Here is a 27,471-nt window from a genome sequence, read left to right as displayed (position 1 = left end):
CTCATCTTTCAGGATATTTTCTAACCAAAATTTTTCGAACGCTAACGACTCATCGTTCAACTCCAATGGGGTGAATGTACTGTATCTTTGAACTGTGTCGGTACCCATTATTTTTACATGATTCATTTTAAAATGGTTATACATTTACGTACGCTCCAGTTACCCATTTTCATCCAACAGAGTTTGTCAAAAAGTCGATTGAGCGTTTTATTTTATAATCAATATTTTATGAGCTTCGTGATACATAAAATAGAATTAAAAGCTCATGTCATAGATCTCTAATCAATCATTGGCTCTAAACTATCTCAAGATACGTCTCTGAATATTATTGACGAAAATTTTCATCTTACGCAGATTTACAAGAAAAATAGTACTTGAAAAACGATGCAATCACAGCTTAAGGTGGCTCCAGTGGCCTCAATGTTAAAATTATAAATAACCCAACCGAGGTTAATAAAAGTGAATTATATTCTTTGAATTCCCATCTTTCTATTCGCATAAAAAAAAATTAAGGTTGACGATGAAAATTGTAAGAAATCATGCTTACAAAATCGTAGTTTTAAGACGGGTTAGATAGGAAATGCAAGCTAACGCGATATACAACCTACTGCTGCACTTATATAAATAACCCGTAAGGTGTAAAAAACATACTATCTTGTATATATTATTACGCAGTTTTCGATGACATGAGAAAAGTGTCTTGTTATCGAACAAAATCTTTAAATAATCGGAGACTAAGTATACAGTTGCAAGTGCAAGTAAGCTCTCAGCTGTCTGCATTCTGCAGAGTACATATATATAGGTATAACTACTCTTGAACTTAGGAGCGTACCGTAACAGTTCATCAATTAGGACAGCATAAAACTTTTTTGTTTTTTTATATTTACTCACTAAAGTAACAGATAAAATGTAGAATATGGCTTACAACAGTCTCTACGATAATTTTATACCATATTTTAAAGAAAATAATGATTAATTTTTAGTCTCCCCATTTTGATACGGCACTAGGCGCTGGAGCCACCTTATCAGTCAGTGACATCATACTCACTAATATAATAAATACTTTTATATGGTAATGGTGACTACTGAACCGTAGTCAGATGTGAATGTATGCCTTTACAGACATCTAGCAAGTTGGTACTTGAAGTATGTAAATAAAAAGTGATGCATTGTATATTGAATAAAAATTTCTAAGGTAAAAATCACAAGTATTTTGAATTGTTTCGATTCAAAAAAATTATACATATTTTTTACAATTTAAAAAAAATTTCATGACTTTTTCAAAAATACAATATTAACAAAAAATAATTTTGAATTACTTTGAAACAGTAAATACAATTGTATTTCATCAAATTATTTGACATAAGTAATTAAACTTATTTTTGATTTATTTACAATAAAAAAAAAAAAAAAATTATCAGTCACGGTAGTTTCGTAAAAAAAAACTAAAAAAAATTAGTGACATATTTCAATCAAGCCAATCATCTAAAAAAAAGCGGTCGATAATTAACAAAAAATAATTTAATGAAATAGCGCAATGTTTGCAGTTTTTGTTAATCAAAATTCTTTATTGAAATTCTGAATTGAACGATATAATAACAATTTTACATTTAAAGTGAAACATCAAGAGAATATATTCTATCTGTTTAAATTAAATACTATTTTTGTAATTTGCAATTTGTTTTAAACTCTCTGATTGCTGAATACCGTATTGATTATCTGTAAAGTCAAACACGACATTTTAGGGCATTCAAAATCTCTTTCACATACAGCTCATCTCTGACATCGTAAATGTAATACGTTACTCGAAAAAACAACCGCTTGAAACCGTATCATTACGCTTACCGATCTCTTCCCCCCTCCCTCTGTCGATACCTTTACCGATTGCAATTGCCGATCGAAGCAAGCTTTATCAGCGAACCGATCAACGTATACATATATATACATTATTCCGGTAAACAGAAATCCCACCCAATAAATTAAATCCCTCCCACTCCCGACTGTTGATAAAACTGCACGTAGTGATGACGCGCACGGCTATCCGGAAAACCCTGGTATAAACAAACAATGCCTCGATCGATCTTCAACAGAACTTTCAACAAAAAACCTGGAAAAAATGGAATAAATGTCAAAAATCAATACCGATTACAAGTGTGCCATGACATAGTAGAAAAAAAACAGACGCACTCAGTGGTGCCAATCGGAAAAAACAAAAGTCTCATCGTACTTGCTGAGAACGCAGAGGATAAAATGCCTAAACTTTATGTGGGTTCCCCAGGGTCAATTTTCCCATGTACCACGCAGGTTTTTCTCGAATAACCGTCCAGTCACGAAAGGGAGAGCCAAAAATGAGGGTGTATATTATATCATACGGTCCTCGCAGATCCGAGTCACCCGAAGCTCAAAAGACCGGCTGTAAAAGTCATACATATATATATAGCTGCAGTTCTGGTATTTATAGATATATACGGGTTGTGCGAGGCAGAGAGAGAGAGGAAAGATATAATCAAACGAGAGATAAGGGGGAAAGAGACGGCGATAGAGAGAGAAGCCGAGACTCGGAGGGGCTGTCGGGAGCTCGCCGGGGCGCTCATTCGCATTCCTGCTTGCGCTGCGCCAGCATCGACTTTTACCTCCGAAGCTCTTCTCTCGATTTCACTACACGCCAAAGTCACGAATACTCCTCACAATATATACCTGTTGTTCTACTTACTCGTGCACTCCCTCTCGTTGTCGCGTGTCGCGCACTCGGGGCTTTTCCTACATACATAATTATCCGCCTCTCAGGCGTATAAAATTTATTCCCCACCACCGCTATCGTCGCCTTCGCCGAGTGTGATCCCTCCCCCACGCACACGCGCGCGTACATTCGGCTCTCATCGATCGATCGCTTCGTCAAAACTATAGTCTGTCCAAGCGCGCGATACTTACCTGACGCGAGTGTATAATTATCGTACGTGTGTATATATATTTATATACGCGTTACCGCAGTAGTGTGTCATACAGTTACTTGGTTCAGTTCTATTTTCGGGCATTAGCACCCCTTGCGAGGCTGCACAGTTTCCCGACCCTCGGGGCAAATAGTCTGTTCGCTGGTGGGATTTCTCCCCTAGCGAAAAGAAGAGAGACGGAAAAAAAAAATCAACCAGCTTTGACCAAAAAAACTAGCTGCGGCAAAATGGGTTTCAGCAACAGCAACATCAACAAAACCAACACCACCAACTGCATCGACAGTAACAATAAGGTACGTACCTTTTTTTTTTTTTTTTTAATTAAAAAAAACTTTTTTTTTTCCCAAGCTCGACATTGGTTTTTCCAATTTTTTTGCTGGCAGACCTTGGGTTGAAATCCAATGATTTGACTTTTGCACGCGTGTTATTACATACGATGGATACACATACTATGTCGCGCACTAAATATGATAATATACATGAAGCTTGGCACGGCTCTATACGTTGGGTTATCGCTCGAAATGGTGCTTTTCACGCGCACACATATAGGTGCAGTGCACGGCCGCGCTGCGCACGCACACCCACGCGTATCTCGGAAAATGCTCATCTCGACGATTGTCACGCACGTCTTTCCCATTGAGGATTCCTCGGTTAGTCACTTAATCGCGTGTACGTTTTGACCGAGGAATCCATTGGTTTGGCACAGGTGGTGTTTTCTAGTTCAATTGCGCCGATATGCCGTGTGCTTTAAAATGAAAAAAAAAAAAAAAAAAAAAAAAAAAAAAAAGAATCGAGGAAACCTTGCCCCCGATGGGCGTTGGAGTGGTCGTGTAATGAAAGTGATACCGGCACCGGTCGAGATTTTTATGCAACTTGCGTTTTTTAACCCGAGAATCTCTGGATACTCGGGGAACTATTGCTCATCCCCCTCGAATCATCACAGCCTCCAGATGTAGTTATTATGTATATTTCAGTTGCTGTAATGAAAATCATCGAAGGAAAATTAACGTACTTCTGGATATTCTCTTGATGTCAAATATTTTTACGAGCTACACCGTAATTTCATGAAATAAAATTGCCTCATAGTTTACGTAACAATAATCACTATGCAAAACGTTATAAGATTTGTCAGATGTGCTTCCTTAACTTTCCCTGGAACTGGTGTAAGCAATAACTTATCTTTCGTCATACTCTCGGTGATCCGATTTTCGCCCCGAAAAACCATGACTCAAGTTTTTCGTCACTTCATGCAACACACGGCGAGCCTCCATTCGTTCGTTTTTTTCCTTACTCCGTGACATCGCTACACGTCAGCACCACAGACGTGCGTTGGACGTTGGTGTGTGCTCATACCCATACATATACATGCGCATCCAACGCTTGAGCGTATGCTGGTCGGGCAGAGAGATTTTTCGGAGGCTTATGTATATCAAGCCTTTCCCTCTCCCCTACTCTATACGTAGAGATGCTCTCGAGGCGTGATGGCTCAGAATAACCTGCGCGAAGGCTCTGGAAATGAAAATAATGATGCAGCAGCATGGGTTTCTGCTGGTGCTCGACCGGCTTTTGATAGCTTTAGGGCGCGGGCCCGAAATTTCTTCCTCGAGGAGAGTTGGAATTTTATTTTTTATGGTCATATTCCTACTTAGAGGATCGATCAAGCTTTTTGGGCGGTTTTTCGGTGTGTTATTTTCGTGACTTTTCAGAGAATGGAGCACGTGGTTCTATGTTTTATTTTTGTTCCATGGATGATTGATTCTTTTTCAACGATATTTTAATATATTTTATTCGTTTGATAAAGCTATCCTTAACAACATTTTTTAAATACAGATTATACCAAGAAAATAGTTCAGCAAAAGAAAATAACAGTTTTTTAACGTTAGTTAATTATTCTAATAGGAAAAAAAATACAAATTTTGAATCATAAACAGAAAAATAAGTTTCTAATAATCGTAAATATATTTAACGAAAGCAAAAAAACTATTAGTTAAAACTTTCCGTTTATTTAGAATAGTTAAATTTGAGGAAAAGACACAATATAATTATATATGATGCGAGAACCTTTTTTAGCTATGTGTAAAAATTTCGTTGTGATTTTTTGTTTATGAAGTCAATACGAACTATACACTTTAATACTTTTTCAATAAAAAAATAATTTTTTACCAAAAATTTATTTACTGGCAACAAAAAACTTCTAAACAGTGTCAGGCTATTCAATAAATGTTTTTACTATAAAATCATACATATTTTAGAAAAAACTCATTCAATGAAACCAAGTCATTAAATTAAACAAATTTCAAGTATTTAATAATAGTCTTTTTATTCAATTGGAGTAGTAGTTACAATTCTAAATTATTCATAAACATTAAAAAAAAAAAAATTCAATTGCAGTAATTTGCTTGGAATACTTCGAAATAGTAGTTGCATATTTGAAAAATTTAGTAAGTTTATTATTTTTTTTAACGCAGTATAGACTTTATTTTTCAATTGGGTATCAGACAAGAGAAAAATACTTACGTCGGTAGTCTACGTGTTTACAGTATATTTGAGATACTTGGGAATAATCCTAATGAAAGTCACATTTTATAAATTGAATAATTTGTTATTTTTCACTTTTAACTGTGTTGTATAGAATCAAAGTAATTAAAATATTATATACATATCGAATTACATAACTGCCTCACGTAATAATTGGTATGTATTATGATATGCTTCTGTATAATGTAATATTTTTAATTATCCATTTAAAATATCATATAAATATTTACATGTAGGTTAAAGAATTAAAAAATACACAATACTTAGTAATAGTTCTGTGGTAATAATAATTACTCTTACGTGATAAAATAAATTTAGTTGATGTAACTGACCAATAAAATCAAACCTCTAATAAAATTAATTACTATAGTGAGGAGATATTAATTAATATAATCCTAAAGTAATTAAGTAAAACATACCACAGGTTACGTATTAAAGTTAATTTATTTAAAAAAATTATGTATTCTTCATAAGTATAATTATCCAATCATATCTTGAGAGGTTTATTGTTACGTACCGAATCTTTTTTATTCGTTGTGTGATACTAAGATGGATTTTTATCAGGTTTTTAAAAAATCAATTGTATTGCAAGTTTTTGTAATATTTCAAATAAAGTAAGTTTTAAAAATATTTGAAAGATTAACCAAATAGTGAATTTAATAACAATTAAATGTTAACTATAATTTATCAAAGGTTTAATTAAATTAAATCATGACTGTTCCGTAATTATATTTTACAATTTGAAACTATCTAATACATGATGCAAAAATTTTTCTTACAAACAAAATAATTTTATCATTACTTATTGATTAAAATAATTAAAAATAGTATTTACAGATTTAAAAAAAAAAATAAATAAAGAAAAAACACGTTCATAACAAATATAACGATAGCAAGGGCAAGCTTTATTATGTACATTTGCAAAAGCGGAAAAATAGCAAATGATTATCAGAAAAAATTTTGCATTCTGAGAGTAGTGTTAAATGTTTATTGAATCTTAAAATGCGAAAATGTATTGGTAAGTAATCGTCAAAGTAGTCACATAGCATAAATGACGCAAAGTAAATCTGCGTAAGTCACATACTTTACTGTTTTAAACGTAGATTTATTTTCTTCAAGAATACCATCGTATGGTTAAAAAAATATCTGCTTAGATTTTTAATTCATTTTGTTTATCTTAAAAATTCATTAAATTTTAGAAAAAGCAATGGTTATTCTGTAAATACTATACTTATTGTAATAATTTTTTTTCCTCTAGAAAATAGTTGTATAAGTTTTTAAAAACATTATAATTTAGAAAAGCATTGTTTCCTGCAAAATCAACTTAAATATATAAATGTAAAGTCTTAACAAATAATTTGTTCGTTTGAAACAAATTCTGGAAAACAACAGTTCTATCTAGCGTAAACCTATTGGATGCGCAAAACTTTATTCCTTAGTATGTTATTCTGAACAAGTGTTTGAGAAATATAAGTGAAAGTTAATCAAATTTATTTTCTGAATAATTAACTTACTCTTATTTTTTCATTATTTCAGCTGTTTCAACAGCCTATTCCACATTAAGAAAAGTAATTATTTGTAATTAATCTATTGTTCTGTATATGACTTTTGTTATGTAAAAAGACTTGTATGAAAAGATAAGGATTCCGAAGGCGTGGAAGACTTTTTTAATGTTATGTACTGTTTTGAACTTGAAGCGTTACTATATAATTTTTCAAACAATTAACACTCACCTCAAAAATGTTAATTTTTAAAAAACTCGGGGAAATCGATGATATAGGGTGATAAAATATTTCTGACATTTTTCTGCTCATTATTTCGTCTTTACAAACCTAAATAGTAAACCTTACCCTTGTTACCTTGATATTTCTTAGAATGTAAGAACTTTTGTTTCAAATTTTATTGTAAAAATAACATGGTTTTAAAAATTTTAATTTTACCTGAGTGTCTTTCCAACATTCAATTGAAATTGTATTGTCTCTCCGTACGATGAAAAATGACAATTCTAGAACAGTAATTATCATCTCTGTAAGCATTGAGAATAAAAATTACTGTACTCTGCCGTGAAAATTATTGAGAAAACAGTAAAAATGACGTCGCAGAATGGTAATTTTCATGAAATTTTTCGATAATTTGAGTTTTTTAATCCTTTGAGTAAAAATACCGATTCACATTCAAAGCAGTCATAATAGCAGAATTAACACTCACAACGTTATTTAGTAAATACTTGCGAGCACGTCATTTATGCATCTACGAGTAATGTAAAATATTTTTATGCGAATCAATGTCAAACCCACCAATTTGGATAATCCACGAGATTACTTTTACAATAGCAAACGATTCCACTGTTTTGTTGTTAATTTTTTTTCTTATCACGACTAGTTAACAAAAAGACCGAATCTCAAGGTTTTTTAATGATCCTCTCTCTCTGTGCACAACGTAAAAATGCCAATAAAAGTCTGCAAATGACTTTATTGGTTTCCAACTGAGAAGCAGCATTAGCGATTGAGGTGCGTTTCATACTTCCTTTAACAAGCACGCATGACTCATTTGGAATACAATTAAACATTGGCGGCTTTGAGGCATAAGAATCGTATACCTAGTTGGTCTCTGCTGTGCAAAACGATTTTAAAAGATTGCAGGGACACCGATCGATGAGTTCACTTAGCCAACGATCAATACATAGTACATACTTGATTACAGCTAGATGACAGATCTAATTGAAATTAAATTGTGCAAAAACATATTTTTTAATTAACATTTTTATCGGATGCTCCGTGCGATGCTCAACACTTGTAGATAAGGATGATTACAAGACAATTCAGATTGAGATTGTTTATGTAATCCAAACTCAAGCTCCACCCCAATTTTTATAAATGATTCCAAGCGATGATTACTGAGCTGATTGAAATGAATATTATTATAAAATTTATCATAAACTTTAATTATGGAATAGTAGGGATTTTGTTGTAGATTCAAGGCAATTGCCATTTTTCATAATTTAATATTTACTATTTAGTACAAATTACTGAGAGGAAGAACAAGTTAAAACTACGTACCAATTAATTTTGACAAAGTACTTGTTTAATTTGAACATTAAAGTATTGTTTGATACCATAAATGAAAACATCAACGATAACTCGTTCGCTTGGCTTACATACCGCTAACCACGAACTATTTGATACACGATGCCAGTGTTAGGTATCACGAGTGGTTGGAAGAATAATCTCACTTAGTTTAGCTAAAAATAATTTTAGAACGGTTTATTTAAAAATCGTCGATTAAACAAAAGAATAGAAAGATATAAGTGACATTTTTTTACCGCCAGTGAACGGTAAAGTGTCGGGAGAGAAGAAATTTTACGATATTTTTCGGTCTTTTTCTGATTAAAGGTGCACGAAGTAGTTTGAAAAAACCTGTTTGAGCGACAAACACAGCATGCATAATAAAGTATTTAAAATTCAGAAAGAATCGCTAATCCTGACTTTGAATGAATGAGTGTTTTTGTGTACGCGAGATACGTAGTTCCCGAAGAACAGAATGTGACGAATGGACAAAAACATGTTTCCGAGGCGTAGTTGTTTACAATTATACTGTCTTTTTTATAAACAAGGACTTTCTTGTCTCTTTAATGATTAAAGTGACTACATCTATTTGATAATTTCTGGACGTAAATGTGAGTACGTAATCTGAAACGTTCGATGACGAAAAATTAAAATAGATTTGAAATTATAAGCACCCAAGTGAATAAAATAAAAAAGTTTTACTTGCTTGGTCATTAATCGTTTGAAAATGATCTCTTCGGCCACTTTAAACTGATATCAGTGAGAAAATGAAAAAACTTTAATAGTACGTTTTAGAACACCTTGTACGTGGCAGAATTATTGTAAAGATTTTCAAGTTTTTTAAAACTTTTCTTAGGTTTTAGAAACTTACATAATTCTGGCTATAGCATTGAAAAAAAAAAAAATGAGAAAACAAGTTGTGTGGATGGTTAACTTTTTTTTTTACTCCTCATTACCCATTACCTAATACGCGAGTAACAACGTAATCAGAGATCATTTTTCTCCTTCCGTGCATTCACGAATTCATGAAACTTAAAACTGTGAAGATCATAATTTTTTCATCTTATAATAGAAATACACCTTATAAATAACGTATCTTTTTTCTACTCGTAACATTTAAGTGAGCTTAACGAAACGCATGTTGAAGTTCAAATCAAATATTTCAACAGTTACTTGAGAAGTTCTACAACTCAAAAAGATATACAATATGGTTTGTGTTTTGAGATGAAGAACCCTTAAAGTTAACATTACTCCACTTATTTAAAAGTTTGCTTGGTGGTGGATACTGTATTTTTGTTGAATTATTTAATGAATTGATTTTGAGGTTATGTCAAGCTAAAGTGCTCTGCCGTTGCATACGTTTCTCTACTACCTACACAATTTTTTGGAGCTTTAGAAATTAACTTGAAGTTAACCACAGAAAAGCACTCAACTCTCGAGTTTAGAAAAAAAAACAGTGGAACAACTCGTTAAACATAACCTCTCCCTACCCCGTCTTCTTGAGACAGTTAAACGGTTTGATAAAGGGAGTTTAAATAGGAGAGAGCTTGCGTAAATATCCCTGGTTAAAAAAAAATATTTATTATTAGTTTCTGATCATCAAAGTCTAATGGTGTTAATATTTTTTCTTTTTGCGAGATAATTAGTATTCAATGAACAGCATAGATAACCTTACTTTTTTTTTAACATAAGTGTGTCAGAGGTTTTCAAAAATATGAACTTCAATGAAGGTATTGTAGTACAATGGTTTCATGAAAGATAAGCTTATATACTCAAAGACAAACTTTATCACTCTATACTTAAATGGAAAAGTCTTTCATCATAAAATGTTTAAAAAATGTAGTTTCAATTCGATTTACAGTTTGTTTTCTGTATTTTTAATAAACAATCGTAACCCTTTGCTCTCCTTTGGCACTATTGGATATCTTGACGAAGAGTATAAATTTGATATATTATCGCTGGAAAACTCACGGCTTCGTCAATCAAACAATTGCAACTAGACAACCGTGCATGCAAATATATACGAGTCTAGATAATGCAAAGACGACAAAGCAGCGAGAGCTTCTACTAATCCACATTTACCTTGAACGTCTGGGAAATTTGGCGTCAACGAGTGTACACTTATTATTACCGAGGAATCGGGATTCGCTTGCGTGCATTCAACAACTCCGCGCGTCGTCGTCTTTGCATTGCACCGTTGCGTAATTCTATTAATAAAACGAATTCAAAATCAGCGGAAAGCCTCGGAAAACACGCGCCGCGTGTGCCTCAGTCAACGATTCGCGTCCCACGACTATTGAGCCGTCCCTGTCTTTAGTATACATTTTTTTATTCATCGAACTAAAGCTGCCGGGGTTTTTTTGCAAAATACTTTATTCGCTCGTTCGTACAGCGAAAAGCTGGTTGTTTTGTCCAACTTGGATCATCGATAAGATGCGCGTTTTCGCGGTCTGGCGTCGAGTCGCCGTGGACCGCGCTCAAGGGATGGTGGACTGTCGATTATCGTCTAACGTAACGATTTCCTTGATTGCTCTTGGTTGTGTGTGTTTTTTGACTTTCGTAGGATTTATTACATGCTCTGTTGTCACTGTTGTCGAGTTTTAAACGCAAATGTTGAGTAACGCTAGTAACTGTGACAATAGGCGACGACTATAACTGATAAGGCTGATTTTTGTGCAATAGCGTTGCTTTGAAAAAAAAAAAAGAAAAATTATTTCAATCGTAACGATAAAAAACGCTACGAGATCTTATCGGTTGAGCCGTGTTTCAGTGAAACGTTGACTTATTGCTCAGGAATTTTATCGCACGTTGCGAGTGTGAGCGAGAAAATTTTACAAAACAATTGCTCGTCTTTGCGAAGCTTATTGATACGAGCTTTCGTGGGGTTTTCTTGAGTGTCGATGCGTGATCGTGTGATCAGTAGAATTTTTTTAAAACAACTTTGAGAGTATCTTCCCGCGGACGATCGCAATCCTATCGTGGTTATTAAATTTAAGGTGTATCCACTTGAATGACGCAATCAGCGTTGAATTGACAAATAATTGGCCTGTGGGAGCATTATTTTTTTTCCTCGCAGATTCATATCATGTCACTGTTGTCTTTGAGGGGATCATTCGTACTTGGGCACGATTACTTTATGAACTGTTCAACACTTGTAAATTAAATTTTTTTTTCTTTTTGAAAAATTTAATGAATCATTTTATTGAGATATTTTTTTATCACTTACAACAACAAAAATTCAGAAAAAATAATGCAAGGTATCAATACTTTTTTAAAATACTACGACACACGTTTTTTCTTCCGTATATTCTCTTGTTTTAAACATACTCAATGCATGTTTGTTAAAAAAGAATTTTTCATGTGTTGTATTATACATAGAATTAAAAAAAAAATTGCCAACACTCCTGATGCATCAGACTTTGCTCAATACATTTTTCTGCATGCCGTAAAAAATTACAACAAGCTCAAGTTCAAACACGCGCTTTTGAGCCCAGAAAATGTATACGCTCCGCGCGAAGTGAAAACAAAAAATGGCAACAGCCGTCTGATTGTACAGGCATGTCGGCGGCCACCTCATAGCTAACAATGAACTCTTTGAAGTATACGCATCGCGTTGCATTCAAGTTTATACACCTGATACCAGCCGCCTTGTTTCAACGACGCTTTTTTGTGTATCGGTCGATTGAGGCTCGTATTCATAAATTACACGTGATAACGAAGAATCGTCATCGTTTCATACGTTATACACACGCTTGGCCGTTCAATGTTTTGAGACCAACATCGCATTAGGTATTAAAATTCATGAGAATTATAATTTTCGTGTCTCTCGTTTCAGGTTTATGTCAATAACTTACTGTCAGTCAGTTTTCTTGGATACTTTATTTTTTTCACGTGAGAAAATTAAACTTAGTTTTGCGCAGCTCAAGCAATTTTCTGCAATTATTGTTTACACGTGAGCCACATGTTTTTCCTCATTAAGTAGCATGAAATTCAATCATATGAGCCTGTTTCTGCTGTTATTTTGCTGAAATTGACGTTTTGGCAAGTTCTGGCAAAAACTATTGCCACCTATCTGAAAAAACACTCGTGCCAAGATTGCGATGTCGCAATGTCAGCGAAATAATAAAGTATTGATTGTACACAGTCGTGGTCGTAATTATTTTATGGATATTGAATCACTTGAAACAAAATTTTTTTTTTAAACAAACTAGATTTTGTTGCTAAAAAAAATTTTGTATTCATCACTATTCACAATATTATATCGAGGAAATAATTTTTCTGACAGTAAAAAACATTTTAGGTTATGTAGTTTCTTGTAAAGTATTTAAAATCAAATATATTGATAATGTTAATATTTGTCCTTTTTTTAGGGTATTTTTTATTTTAAATTGTAATGAATTATTTATGTTGGAAAAAAAAGTTTTCAAGTACTGTGTAATAAGTAGATATTACAAAAAAACTTTTTACTACAAATAATGCGTAATAATTTTAGCAAAAAATTATACTTCGAACAAATTAAAAAGTAGTTGACAAAGTTTTTCTATTTTTTCTAAAAGAAGTTTTAATATTTTTCTACCAACCCACAGACCCTGTGGATAGATTTACTGAACCCAAGACAAAACTATACGACAAGAATATTTTTGATTCTCCAAAACAGTTTATTGTAATTGATTATTATAAGAATTTTAATATGATTTTTAAAAGAATTTTATATTATAGAGCGCAAAAAAAGCATTGATTTGTATTCTAAAATATCCTAATAGGCAATTAAATTATTATCATCACTAAAATAATACTATATTATTTTTATCACACCAAAATAACAAAAGATTTTTTTGAAACAAGATTAGTTACTAATTAATAGTTATTCGAAACGTTCGTTGACGTATTTTCATATCTACTAAAAAATAAATAGATAGTTTTGCACCTTGTTAAAGGTTAATAAAACGATTTTTCAATTAATAAAAATATTTTCTAACTTGTTATCTCTTTTTAAAACTGATAAAAATGTAAGCATTGATTAATATGTAGCAATTGGATATTGATAATTGGACTGTGATAAAAAAACTTAATGGGAAGGTGTAACTTTCTAGAAGTACCTAAGAAGAGAGCACGATTTCACCTAAAAACAAGGGAATCAGAGTTTAACCTTAGCACCAAATTATTGTTTGTATTTTTATTTGATAATTTTGACACATCCTCCATCTTGACCTCTATTTTTTTTTTTTACCAAGTATTAAGTTTGTCTTGGTTTAAAAATCTTATAATTTGTTACGCTTTGTGCTTATCCATTAACAGAGGCTTTTTAGATTGTATTGATTATCGTAATATTTTGAAAATACGTGGAGGAAATTTCAAGCGTGATTGTTTTAAAAAATTTTTTTTAAATACTGCAGCACGTATCCTGACCTGTTTATCAGTGTTCTTTCATCATAAGCGCCGAATAACCTTATAAATATGTTGAAGTGCTCAAAATATTTTACAATGACACGCATGTATACTCTAGGATTTTTACATGAAATAAATAAAAAATTGTCGAGAGTTGTCTCTGGATACGTACAAGAAAACGGTATAATAGACGCGTGTTTTACGCGTGGGCACATACATATATATAAGTAAAGCAGTAAGGAGACAGTAAGCGAAATTCTATTGATCCGTCATTGGAGTGCGCAAACTCAGTCCAGCCCTACCCTCTTTCACACGCGCAAGTCTTGTACCATTTAAGCAGTCGTTCGACAGTGCCTCGGATATAATGGCAAGAGTTGCTCTCGTTTACGTCAAACGCATGTGAAAACTATCACCTTATCACGGCTGCGATAAAAATTGGTAAAATTAATTGCTGTCTTTATCTATGTTGTTAGATCTTAGGCCTGACTGTACGTAAAGTCGATGGTAGTAGATATACAAGCGAGCACAAGCATGGCGTGTGAGATTGGCGGATGAAGTTTTGAGTGGAAGTACGAGCGAATACTTATTTATCTAGTATTATACTTTGTCGTGTATCGTGAGTAGGAAGTGTTTTCGGAAGGGGACACATATTTTTTATTTGATCGATCATTGTCGACGTCTTTTTGCTATCATTTTATTCTTACTGTCAAATGCATGAGTCGCACGCACACGTTATTCTGTCGGTATATTTTTACCAAGCACAAAAGATTTTTTTTTTATTGGAATAGGTATAGATGTAAGAGAAAAAAAATCAATTCTTATTAAATAAGTTTGTAAACAATATTTCTTTCACCTTGTTACTGAAAAATAAAAATAATATGAAAATAATTGAAGCTTTCAGCTATTCATTGGTTAAAATTTTTTTTAGAGTTAATAATATTTAACATGTACGGTCAATCATAGTAGAAAATGATTAAATATGTACGTTTATGTAAAACAAAAACACCAACTACTAACATTAATAATATTAAATTAGCTACGAATTAGCTATACATAAATTATTTTCAGACAAAAACATATGGAGGAAGATTATACAAAATTCATATCGTTATTTTATATTTCATATTTACTAATAACTATAAAAAAAAGTATTTGACTTATAATCGATTAATTTATTTTTAGCTTTATTATAATTATAATACAATTAAGGTGACAAATAAAAGAATGTTACATGTGATTCTGACGAATGCATTTGATAAAAATAGATTTGTGAAAGAAATGTTCTCAATTTCATTGCAACCTTAAGAATAAGGATGATTGGGGGAAAAAATTATATTTATAAAAATCACGCAAAACAATATTATTATTGTATAATTGTTTGGATGCAGTTTTAGTACAGTCAAAATTGTGTATCGACCGCCTTGCAAAAAAAGTCCTTTGATGTCAGGGTGATAAATTTATCATGTCCATAAATATTTTGGGAAATAATGTTATGCGACGTGTTACAACGACGAATGCCAAATGCGTGCACTGCACTTGACCTTGGTTTTCCGCAACAGTGGATCGATAAGTTGGCTTGTTATCAAAGAATTTCACACGATCATCAAACTTTATTACTGTTTTAATTATTTTATGCGACATTTCTCAAAAAAGTCTTAAGAGTCGAAACCAATGAAAATTTCTAACTTCCTTTCTTGGATTTTTCCGTTTGTCATTAATATAAAATAATAAGTTTTTCACAAAGTTAGTAATTACCTACCATAGAGTATTTTTTTCCTTAGTCGGGACGTACTCATTTTTTATCAGCAATAAGCAAATGTTCGTACGGAATTATTTTTTGCTTCTTTTTTACAAAATTAAAGAGAAGCTATGACATTAAATTTGTAGATAAAAGAAAAAAAAAAAAAAATCGGGATGAACAGTATTGACATCAAATGATTCATTAGTTCCATTCATTTTAAAAAATGCATTAGATAGTAGGGTGGGAGAAAAGTAGACGGTGTATTGCATGATTGGTCAGTAAGTATTTGTCACACTTAAGGAATTGTCGTTAAAGAATAAGTCTTGATGCGTGGATTTGTCACAGATTGACGTAAAGTTAGTATTTAAGTCAGAGTTTGATAGACACTGCCTTCGACTTGAATAAAAATTTAAAGATACAATAACACAACAGTACCAAATTGGTTCGGTTATTAAATGATGCACTTATTTAAAAGATATTGGATCGTTAAGTGTGATGTGTACAACTCAATATTGTGTCTGAAATCCATCGGAAGATAAGAAAAATACCAATAAATAAATTTCTTTCTCTTATCTAGTCTCGACAACGTTGTTATTATTATTTTTATCGTAGTTTATTGTTTTGTCATTAAAGAGTTAGGTCATGGTATATGGATGTGTCGATAAAAATATTTAAAACATGTAAATAAAGGAGTTGGCTGATGTTAAGTATCGTTGCAACTTATCAATATTTTTCATTTCTTGACATATGATCTTGTGGTATTGTATGTTTCTAGGGTTCAATAATTATTGTATGAATATTTAACCACAAAAGAGTGATAGTAGGTGCTCTAAGTAATTCATTGCAAAATTTACGTAAATTTTAATGAAAACTTAATGCTTATTTTATTACGATCTCAAGGACTTTGTACTAAAAATGTTTTTCTTTTATTTTTTTGTTGTTGCAGATGTCTGAGCACAACCCGGAAATGAGGGCTACTGCGGCGCGCATTTGCCGCGACTACTTGTATGGTGTGTGGAAAAACGTTACCCCAGATAATATTGTTCTTAAAAGGATCAGGTGAGTAAATAATCCATGTAATATATAATATGCATGTTGACAAAAGTAACAGCTCTAATCTCGGATTGGAGTTGCTTTAGAAGGATGGCGTGTGAAAGTTGCCTTAGTATATGTTGTTGCATGTTTCGTGTCAATCCATACGAATAGTTGACCTTGGTCTGTAGCGTGATTATTAGTAGTTATGATCGATGAATGAGGAAAAAAGTGGTACGCGTGCCATAAATGAGAAAATAAAGAAGCGAAAAAGTATGTAGATTTTAAATATGTATTACATGAATAATCAGATTTTTTTTTTTAAACAATCGGAAATTTTTAGGTTATTGGTTTGATAAAAAAAATGAATCAGGATGTGACGTGTCGTTTTTCTTATCGTTAAACGTTGATACATCAGAATATAAGATCTTGATCATAATATGTATTATATATCATAATGTAATGTATTGAGATAATAATTGTCACGAAGAGAACAGTTACGAAAAAGTTTTTTTAGCATAAAAAATACGGCAAAGTTGATAGTAAAAGGACATGAATAGGGAATCATAAACAAGCCCTCTTTCAATTAATGATAATTTTTGTTTAAATTCTTTTTCAAAGTATTCTTACCATATTCTTTAAAAACTTTGGGACTAATTCAGGTTGTTTATAAAATGTTTAGTGTAGCCCTGCTTCGTTGCCGGGAATTTGTGGTATGAGGAAATTCTATCCTGGGGCTACAATAAAAATCATAGAAATTTTAAATATACTTTTTACTTAGTACAAAAATTACTCTCGCACTACGGTAAAAATAACTTAAACCTAGAGTAAAAATAACTGTAACTGTCGTGGTGTCTCAACATTTCGGCAATTTTGACGATAAACATTTCTGTGGCAATATTCTCTGCGTACTATTATTTTATCATTCGTTTTTCCGAGTAGGGTTATAAATATGAATCATTAATCATTTTGAAAATTGTGTGTATCGTGCCACAACCAAAAAATTCACGATAAATTAATTTTCGGTGGTTTTTTATTTTATTGTGGAAAAAGTTGTGGACCAATTTGAACTGAAAAAAAAAAAAAAATTATTTTCTTTGTCTTTCCAAGCACTTTTTCAGACTATTTTTCGTTATTGGCAAGAAATTTTTGTTTCGCATCGAAAACGGCAAAAAACCTGTTTTACAGACCTTTTTGACGTTTTTTCACATAAATTCCACGAAAATTTGCTTTCCAAAAATATACTCAGCCATTTCTACTGTTTATCTTACAATCATCTTGTGAAAAAATTAAATAAAAAAAAAAAAATTATAAAAAAATAATAACCATCATCCCCATCGCAGCGGCGGTCTGAGCAACTGGCTGTACAACGTCCAGCTTCCCGAAAACGCGATACCAGTGCGTGGCGAGCCAAGACAGGTCCTGCTGCGGCTGTACGGCCAGGTGCACGGGGAGCGCGCCCTCGAGGGCCTCATCACCGAGTCCGTGATCTTCACCCTACTGTCGGAGAGGCGGCTGGGCCCGAAGCTCCACGGCATATTCCCGGGCGGCCGCATCGAGGAGTACATACCTGCGCGGCCCTTGCTCACCAAGGAGCTCGCCGATCCGAGCCTCAGTTGCCTCATAGCCGAGAAAATGGCCCAGATACACAGCATGCAGGTGCCAATCAGCAAGGAGCCCACTTGGCTCTGGGACACGGCCAACAAGTGGCTGGACACAGCCAATGACATTCTCGAGAACGTCGAGGATATCGATGGCAAGCATCTCGAAAACGTCAACTTCATCAAGGCCGCCGATCTTGAGCACGAAATCAAGTGGTTGAGGTGAGTGGCTGTACTTACTTTTTTCATGGCTAGCAAGAAAGCATATCGGCGGGTGGGGGACATTTAAACAGACGTCCGGTTAAGGGGATACGCGAGTTACGTGATTCAAGCTGGGATGTAACTTGAAAGGTCGTTGCTGGCATGCTCTAAAAAGCCAGCTCTAACGAATTCAATTATTTTCGAGGGTTAAAAATCCATACTGTCGTAGAATTGTTATTTTTAAAACAATTATTAGGTTTTATGAAAATATGAAAATTCTTAGTATACGCTTCGAACGTCTAATATTGGCACTATTCGATTAACAATTGAGCTATTATTGCATTTGAGTGTTAAATCTTAAAACGAGAAAGTAACTAAAATGTAATAAAAAAACTGAGGTGAAATATTCTCTAGTCGCAAAAAATATCCTGCTAATAACTGCTAAGTGTTGCTGGCATTTATAATGTTTAAAAATCTGAAACTGAATTGAATATAAAATACCGTATTGGGGTCATTAACAGCGATAAAGTATAAATACTAAAATTCTGACACCAATGGCGTTATCGTTGCAATAAATTGCAAATACTCAAATGTCCAAGTTAGAACAAAAGTTAATTTCTAATAATACATTTTAACCATTGTATTATCTCTGACTCTGAAAAATGACAGTGCGTAAAATTCTCTGTTATTTTTACGATATTAATGAAGTGATTTGTTTTAAAATGACAAGTATTTACGATATCGTGAGAAAAAAAATAACAAATTAATAGCATTATTGAGTGAAATTTTTTTCCATCGTCACCCACTCCACTACTCCTGGAACTCATTAACCTCATTCTCCATGTACCCCTCTAAAATGTAGGTTATGTTAACTCACTCTAGTTTTTCTGGGAATTCTTATTGTACATGCATTCAACATAAAAATTGAGTAAACTAGTTTGCAAGAAATAACCTAGGGATTTCAGGGATTGATTAAATAAATATCTGAATTTTTCTTGCAACAGATGGGTGGCAATAAATTTTACCCATTGAGAATAATGGTCCTCTAATTTGTTGAATAAGACCTTTGTTGTTACTAGTAAATATGTAATAATTAAAAGATATAAATATATTCTGTATAATCAGTTATGGCGTTAATTTTTTGGAGCAATTCATCACAGTCTTTTGTTTGATTTACAGGTCTCTAGTCAATAAACAGAAACACCCGGTTGTATTTTGCCACAACGACATGCAGGAGGGCAACATTTTGCTCCGCCAGAACTCCCAAAAGCCCGAACTGGTGGTAATCGATTTTGAATACTGTTCCTACAATTATCGAGGCTTTGACGTGGCAAACCACTTCCTAGAATGGCAGTACGATTACACGGTGCCTACATATCCCTTCTTTACCGAGCGAGCTGGATCTGTACCGACCAAAGAACAAAAGGTAAGACGCGCCTTGGGGGAGACTGGGGTGGGTTGTTGAAATTGAAACTCGTCTGGAGTTCTTTCGTTTTTGGGTAAGATTCAATTTACAAAGTCATAAATATGCAGATATTATATTTCTTCGTTTATTTTGTCCGTCTATGAGTCAACATATCGACTTTACTTTGTTTTACACTCAGCTTATTGAAACCATTACATTTGTTATGAGGGAAAGAGAGAGAGAGACAGAGTTCAATTTGACTTTTTTTAATCATTCATTGGAATCGGTGATACTTATTACATGAAAGTTTCAAATTGTTTTGCCGATGAAAGCATCATACTAATATTCAATCATACATATATTTTATTCAAAAAATATATGTCTGACTTACTTTATACATGGTGTGGTTAAGCTCACACATTCATTTAATTGTTTCAACTGAAAGCCACGTAGATATTAATCATGTCATGTATAAAGGATGCTTTCAAACGTCCTACCTTGTGTATCTAGTTCCATGTAATGATAATTAAATATTTAGATTGTGGCATTTTTAAGAAATTATTTCTCACTTAAATGTATTTTATTATTTTTTTTTTTTTAATTAGCAACTGTCACTTTTATGACAATTGCTAATCGAGATGCACGATGTACGATGTTATACTGTTTCGCTAACGACAATTGTTTTGTCAATTTTTTATTTTTCCATTACAGTAAAAACAAATTAAAAAAAAAAAAATCATGATACATATCATAACATTCTTCAAAATTATTTAAAAAATATACTTATATCGCCAATGCAAGCAATTCCAATGATTGCAGAGCAATTGGTATTATTTTAATCAACAGTCAAATCAAATTAGTCTTTTTTGAACTCGCGCATTTCAATGCGCTGTCAATGTAGTAATTTAAATGTTGTCACCCTTATATTTTTTTAACTTAGATTTATAGTAAAAAAAAAAAAAAAAAAAAAAAAACTGCTACAAGATATTTTTATTTTGATGAATTTTAACAACTCCATAGCGTCTCAAGTGGTTTATTGCAAACTACAAGAACGCATGGCTGATATATACCTTCCTAATTGTATGTCTTGATTCTATGATACGAACCTACGTATTATTGTTGTATGCGTTGTTAAACATAAAAAATCGACGATGTCTAGAAAACAAATCAGAAGTAAGCAAAACAAACAAAGGCGAAGCTTAAAATAAATAAAGATAAAAATAAAAGTAAAAATATGAAAATAAAAGAAAAAAAAAAAAAAAAAATAGAAAACAGGATCAGGGCTAGGACACCATGGCGTGTGTTGCGTGTGTATGTATTAGTTTCACAGGACCGCAAGTCGCACGCTGACAGAGAGAGCGAGCGAGAGAGCAAGCGAGAAAGGCACACTCATGGTCATGATGTTGCCTGGCAAGCTGGGCTCACCCACACGTAGTTTGCGTACGGGGGAACCAGTGTGCGAGATCAGACGTACACATGACGATGATCGTTCAAACGGCAAGACACGCTGTCCATCAAACGGGTGAGGAGGACAAAAAGAAGAAGAAGAAGAAGAAGAAGAAGATGACGGAGCTGTGACACAAAGTCGGCCTATCAATTAGAAACACTCCTGGAGGAGTGTCAAGGGACGGCCCCACAAGGGATGCCAACCGAGTCGTCCTTCGCCCACGCCTCTGCATCATTATAAATAGAGTACCTCTACCACGCACTCTCAATAGCCGATTTTTTATAACCTTCACGCGTAAACGATGCATAATTTATATAAAGCAAAATGAAACGAAAAATATATATACAACGAGAGCGAGCCATTTCCAATTTTTTTATTTATTTTTTTTATTTTTTTCTTTTTTTTTCTTTAACTTTTTTGTTTTCTACAATCTTTGTGTTCAAGCTGTATAAGCAAAAACATTTTTTCAAGTTTTCTTGATAGGGATTCTAGTTCTTTATTTATATTTCTTTCAGTGCATAAGTGCATCGCTCTTTGCGGGCTACCCATTTTTTAGTCCACAAAGATCGTGCACAACATTTTTAAAAAAGCTTTTCTTGCACACTTGAGGGGAACGTATTTGAAAAATAAAAAAATAATAATAGTTTCATTCTATTTATCAAATAACTATCACTTGTATATTTTGATTTAAGTCCGTCCGATTAATTTTTACCCTCAACACTCTTAACAAATCATTAAATATGAGTACTAAGATAATTTTATATTATTTCATCAGATTAAGCTACTTTAGTTGATTATAAATAGTTTATGATAGCTAAGTTTTCTTCAATTTTATTATGACTTATACGCCACCGTTTGATCACGAATTACTTTTAATGCCACTGAATTTCAAACTTTGTCGCACATACTTTGAAGTTCTTAGCAATATTGACCATACAAATGACAAATGACTGTTAAACTTTAAAACAATTTTTTGAAACTAAACCGTATTTCGCTATTTTTTTCTTATAATAAATAAAAATGCAAAAAACGCTCTTCGGGTGAGCAACCCTAAAAAAGACAAGGCCGGACTAAATTTTATTTTTTATGTGGAGACATACGGTTTGCGTTTTAATGAGAAATACTGAATGGCTTGTTCGCTCATTTTTATCGACAAGCTATGAAATTGTTGCGTTGATTTTTTCATAACACAGACGAGATCATGCATTCACTTATATCCCATCGTGAGAACTAAAATATTATGATGTTCTTGCTGGTAATCCTACTAAAATACTTTTTCATAAAAATTTGTATTTACCTACTCTTTGTACGTACTATATATCTCTTTTTTTGCCTTAACTGCTCGTACTTTATTGCATTACCAAGTGCTGAGCAAACAATAATTTTTTTTGAATTTTTTTTTATCCCCTTTAATATATATCGCATTTTTATTTTGAATAGTTTTAATGGGAAAGTTAAGCAAATCATCAAGTAGAGCCTCGGTCAATCGAGATTTTTTTGCATATTACTTTCCTATACTATTTAAAAATTGGAATAAGGGGAAGTTTGTTGAGTATTAAACACATTTACAACATCAACGAATCAATTTTATTTTCGTACTAACAAATGTAATCTTGGAACTGCATTGTGTTCGCTATTTCATTTCATCAACCATTGCTTGATTTTTATCAGCATCAATCAATCATCAAACAGTAAATCTACATAATAACTTAATTAGTAACGTAGCATTACATTACAATGCGTACAAAAATTTTTCCTTCAACTTCATAAATTTAATGACTTTCAATGAATCGGTTCTGGGATACTAATTTTATGACTTGTCTATTAACAGAAATTACTTGATTCATTGAGACTGTACTGATTATCGTAATTCGTCTTTTCTTTTTGAGATATTCATTTCCACAGTTTCTTCCATACCTAGATTAGTATACCCACCTTTACTTGGTCAGTCATAAGTTGACCTTTATTTTTTGAAGTATACAAAATATTATTAAAGCACAAAATAGTTAAACGCTGAGCAGTTTACGCGTTATGTTGTTATTGTTGTTGGTATTATTATTATTTAAAAATGTACATTTATTATCAGAGCCTTGCTCAATTGAGAAACACAAGTCGCGTAACCAATCAATTACTTCGATTGCGCAATTTGTCTAATTTATTTGAGCTCGAAATGCTGCACAATACCTTGGAAAGTTAATCTCGAGTTTAAAGTACTTTTCTTTCAACAAAAACTGAATCTTAGATAAATTGTGTAATCACTTGGCTATGAGCTTAATCGTTAATAATAGTTAAAATTTGATTGCCGAATCAGTATACATGTATTTACTTTTTTTTTAAAACTCAGATTAAACTCATTGCATTGAAATGAAAATCATTTAAACTCAACCGGTGATTTGTAGTAGACTTAAAATTTTTATCGAGTCATTACTCTCTTCTAACGTTGTTTTACTTTTGACAGCTCAATTTCATAAGGAGCTATTTGAGGTCCACTGGAAAAGAGAGCCGTGCAGAGGAGGATCGCATCATGGCAGAAGTCAAGCTGTTCTCCCTCATTGGTCACTTATTCTGGAGCCTATGGAGCATAGTCAATGCCAAATTCTCACAAATTCCCTTCGGATATTGGGTAAGTTTTGGAATAATCTACTCTCTCATGAAACCAAAGACAAACTCTTTACCATCAACATGGCTTTAAGCAACTTTTTAGTCCAGTACATTACAAACTAGCAATTTCGTGTGTTTAGGATTTCGCAGCTCTCAGGCTGAGGCACTATCTGGAAATGAAGGAAAAGATTGTCGTATCAGGATCGCTACACCTAGACGATGGCAACAAAAAGAAAATAACACATCTGGATTGAAGAGAATCTGCACTGACGTAGGTCGTGAGTGTAGTCCTCTCTAAATGTCCACCAATCAATCAGCAAAAAGATCCAATCAATGTCAATCGGAGCTCTCGACGAGAACTTGGATTTGACTGCGGCCCTTACTGCATCTGGGTGTATGGAAGGTACAGTCCGTAAGTCTTCGATTCTCGTCGAGACGTAGCACAGAAGACAAAGGCTGACACGGAGGAAGACCATCGACGAGCTTCTGCCAAAAGAGTCTTTATGGATGGTGTGAGAGCTGGCTGCGAGCCAGTTTGTCGAATCCAGCATGGTAGAAGATACCTTGCATTTCGGTTCGTACATCGTCACGGACTCGGGCTGTGCTATAAAATATTCTTTGATTTCTAATTCGAAGAATTGTAGTGGCCAGGTTCAAGATCAGTTCTCAACGAAGACGTGGAAATGAGAATGTGGTATAGTTGGGCAGGGATTTCAAGTCAATGATAACGACAACGACGACGACAAAGGTGCGAATCCAGCCATCTATGATCAGGCGTTTACTGATGCACGTGATTTTGATGGACGTCGACGACAATCGCGAATAACGATAGGTCAGTTAGTGGCGTTTGACTTTTGATAACGGGTAACTGTCTTTGTGGTTGATGCTGGCACGGCCTGAGGCTAGCTTTGATTGAATTTAATTCTGTTGTTACATGCATACAAATGATTATGATTCCTCTTTATAGTATTATATTTTCGAAAAAACGAGAAATTATGAGTAGTAATAGTTACTGAATGCCACATCCTCACAGATATGAGAGTCTTTGATAATATACTGGAAGTATAAGTTAGGTAGGAACAAGTAGATGTCAAAAGGGATCGTAAGATAATTCGATTGAAAGTATTACGTATGATATTCCAATGAAGTGTACAATGGTTTGTACAAAAAAAAAATAGTTGTAACATTCGAGAAATTCATTAATTTGGTCGCACAAAATATCTGAATAAATGGTATTAGTTTTATTTGTTTGCATAAAATATAAAAATAAAAAAATACCTAAATTGACATCTCAATATGTATCCCTCTGCAACATCTAAATGTTTCTATACAACAGTTTCTGTAGAAACTTACGTCAACTTCCGCCTTTAACAATAAAAAAAGTACTTACAGAAAATATATACTTATACAAATGAAATGTAAAAAAAATGTTTTTAAAATGCTAACTTAAGATTCTGCGAAGACAATACCTTACAATTAATCGTTCACTTTTCGAACGATGTGGTACAAAGAGCGCGTTTTTGCAGAATCTTATTGACTTCAACGTACTTGAACGATAAGCGTGCGATCGAGAATGTTTTTTATGGTATTTGCTAATGACTAGAATCTTGATACGAAAATAGGAATACACTTAAGTCTGACAAAGTAATATGAAAAGAATGTTTAAGCGACGTGTAAATTAATGTACATGATACTTTATTTGTTTTGTAATCGTTGTACTTAAAAATATTTTCACAACGTTTTTAGGAATATCAGAAAATTTACTTCGATACTTTGTTTTATCTTCATATAATCATTTTAAGCCTAGAAATAAAAATCTTTAACTTTTTAAGTAGAAACACTTTTGCAAATAATCTGAGTCGAGAAAAAATAAACTTTATAATTATATTAAACACCAAGTTAGATTTGTTTAGTTCAGACAATTATTTATCAGTATTTATCATTTTGTGTTATCGAAAAAAAAAAAAAAAAAAAAACAGAAAATGTACAAATACCAATGCTCATTCGCATCGTATTATCGTAATTCATAAATTCACGTTATTGGATGCTGGATCGATTATTTTTATTACTTTTTTTTAAACATAACACAAGAAATTGATGTTAAATAAATTGATTTTATAGTGCCTTTGTCATATCACGAGGCACATGGGTACACAAATATATAATTTGGCTTGCAACGCAAGCTAAAGTCTATAAGTCATTGATTTTGCAAGTTCATTAAATGATGCGTTGTAAGATTCAGTGCGCTCGATATGGCGTTCGTGTTGAACTATTGACAATTTCATGTTTTAGTTTTTTCTTTTGTTTATTTTGTATTTTATGTACTATTATGTTATTTTTCATTGCAAGGTACTTGTGATTTTGTTACTTTTTGAATACTTTTTGCTTATTTATTATGTATTACTATGATTTTTATAAATTAAAGTGATTACACAATAAATTTTATTATTATAAATCTGCCTTACTTTGTTACTAATATCACCTTATCCTTATTCTATTCTAGAGTCACATGTTTTAGTTCAAAAAAATTACTCCATTTTATTTTTATGTATCCTTACCTACACTTATGAGATACAATTTTAAGCACTGTCATAAGTTGTAAAGAAATCGTATTATTGAAGATTTCATTAAGCAAGTTTTTTTCTTAAACTCGTTGTCACAATACTGAAATTATGTTTTACAGCAATATTTTTAAAACCTTTTTATATGCTAATTTCTGTTTCTTTAGTATTTTTACTTAAAATAGGATATACAAACATTATTGACAAATGAGACATAAAATTATCTTTTCATGAGCTAAATTGCTATTTCCATGTGTTTTTGGGGGTTACATGATGTGTTGATAACTATACAGTATTTTATTGTTTTTTCAAAATGGATGCTACGTCAGCTAAACTCAATATTATATGTCCTAGACATACCATCATAATTTTTTTTACTATACAAAGTTAGAGTGAACTCATGAATAATAACTTGAAAAATTTTTGCACTGACTACTTTTTTTATTTCAGTGCAAACATTTTTTATGTTTTAGTCACGAGTTAGAATAGTAGTACATAATGATGGTATCTGGGGCATATGATTTTGGGTTTTGCTGATTATAACACTGTTTTTTAATATATAATACAAAACATGGAGATATCCCACACAGTGAATGTGAAAATAAGCCATGTTTTTGATCATCGGCTCAGTAAATATTTGGTGAAATAATCTTAGATTTTTGAGAGACACGACTCTATAATAAAAATCAACAAAAAAGATAGACTAAAGACGTACACTTAAATTGAAAAAAATATTATTTTGAGACCGAAAATTAAAGACATGAAATAGAGATATAAACAAAGATTTTGAAATAGTATTGCAAATTACGAAAATAATTAACAGAAAAAAGAACATAAAAGGTTTATTAATTAAGATATGTACCGATAGAAATATGGTAAAAGAAAAAAGACTATAGAATGCAAAGAAAAAACTAAGCCATACGAATCAAGGTACACAAAA

At 32.6% G+C, this 27,471-nt stretch overlaps 1 protein-coding gene across 5 annotated transcripts; it reads left to right on the top strand.

Moving 5' to 3' along the window:
- The first annotated feature begins 2,611 nt into the window (after positions 1-2,611).
- LOC106642176 (choline/ethanolamine kinase) lies at positions 2,612-25,953 on the top strand. Of its 5 annotated transcripts, none has more exons than XM_014356874.3 (6): positions 2,612-3,244; positions 16,630-16,742; positions 18,059-18,538; positions 19,697-19,943; positions 23,828-23,992; positions 24,111-25,953. In XM_014356874.3, exons 1-6 carry the CDS (start codon positions 3,179-3,181, stop codon positions 24,222-24,224), a joined length of 1,185 nt encoding a protein of 394 aa, XP_014212360.1. In that variant the 5' UTR covers positions 2,612-3,178; the 3' UTR covers positions 24,225-25,953. The 5 variants fall into 5 exon arrangements, 4 of the variants coding, with proteins under 4 accessions (XP_014212360.1, XP_014212359.2, XP_014212363.2 ...); XR_001339064.2 differs by lacking the exons at positions 2,612-3,244; positions 24,111-25,953 and adding exons at positions 10,847-11,065; positions 21,245-21,614 and having other exon boundaries at positions 23,828-23,907; XM_014356873.3 differs by lacking the exon at positions 2,612-3,244 and adding an exon at positions 10,847-11,065.
- The last annotated feature ends 1,518 nt before the right edge of the window (positions 25,954-27,471 follow it).

The sequence above is a fragment of the Copidosoma floridanum genome, unplaced genomic scaffold (assembly GCF_036245765.1).
Source record: "Copidosoma floridanum isolate Cflo_tuat_1 unplaced genomic scaffold, Cflo_Japanese_pri ptg000020l, whole genome shotgun sequence".
NCBI classification, from domain to species: domain Eukaryota; kingdom Metazoa; phylum Arthropoda; class Insecta; order Hymenoptera; family Encyrtidae; genus Copidosoma; species Copidosoma floridanum.
The sequence above is the reverse complement of the archived record's forward strand: the minus strand, read 5'-3'. Positions and strand labels throughout refer to the sequence as shown.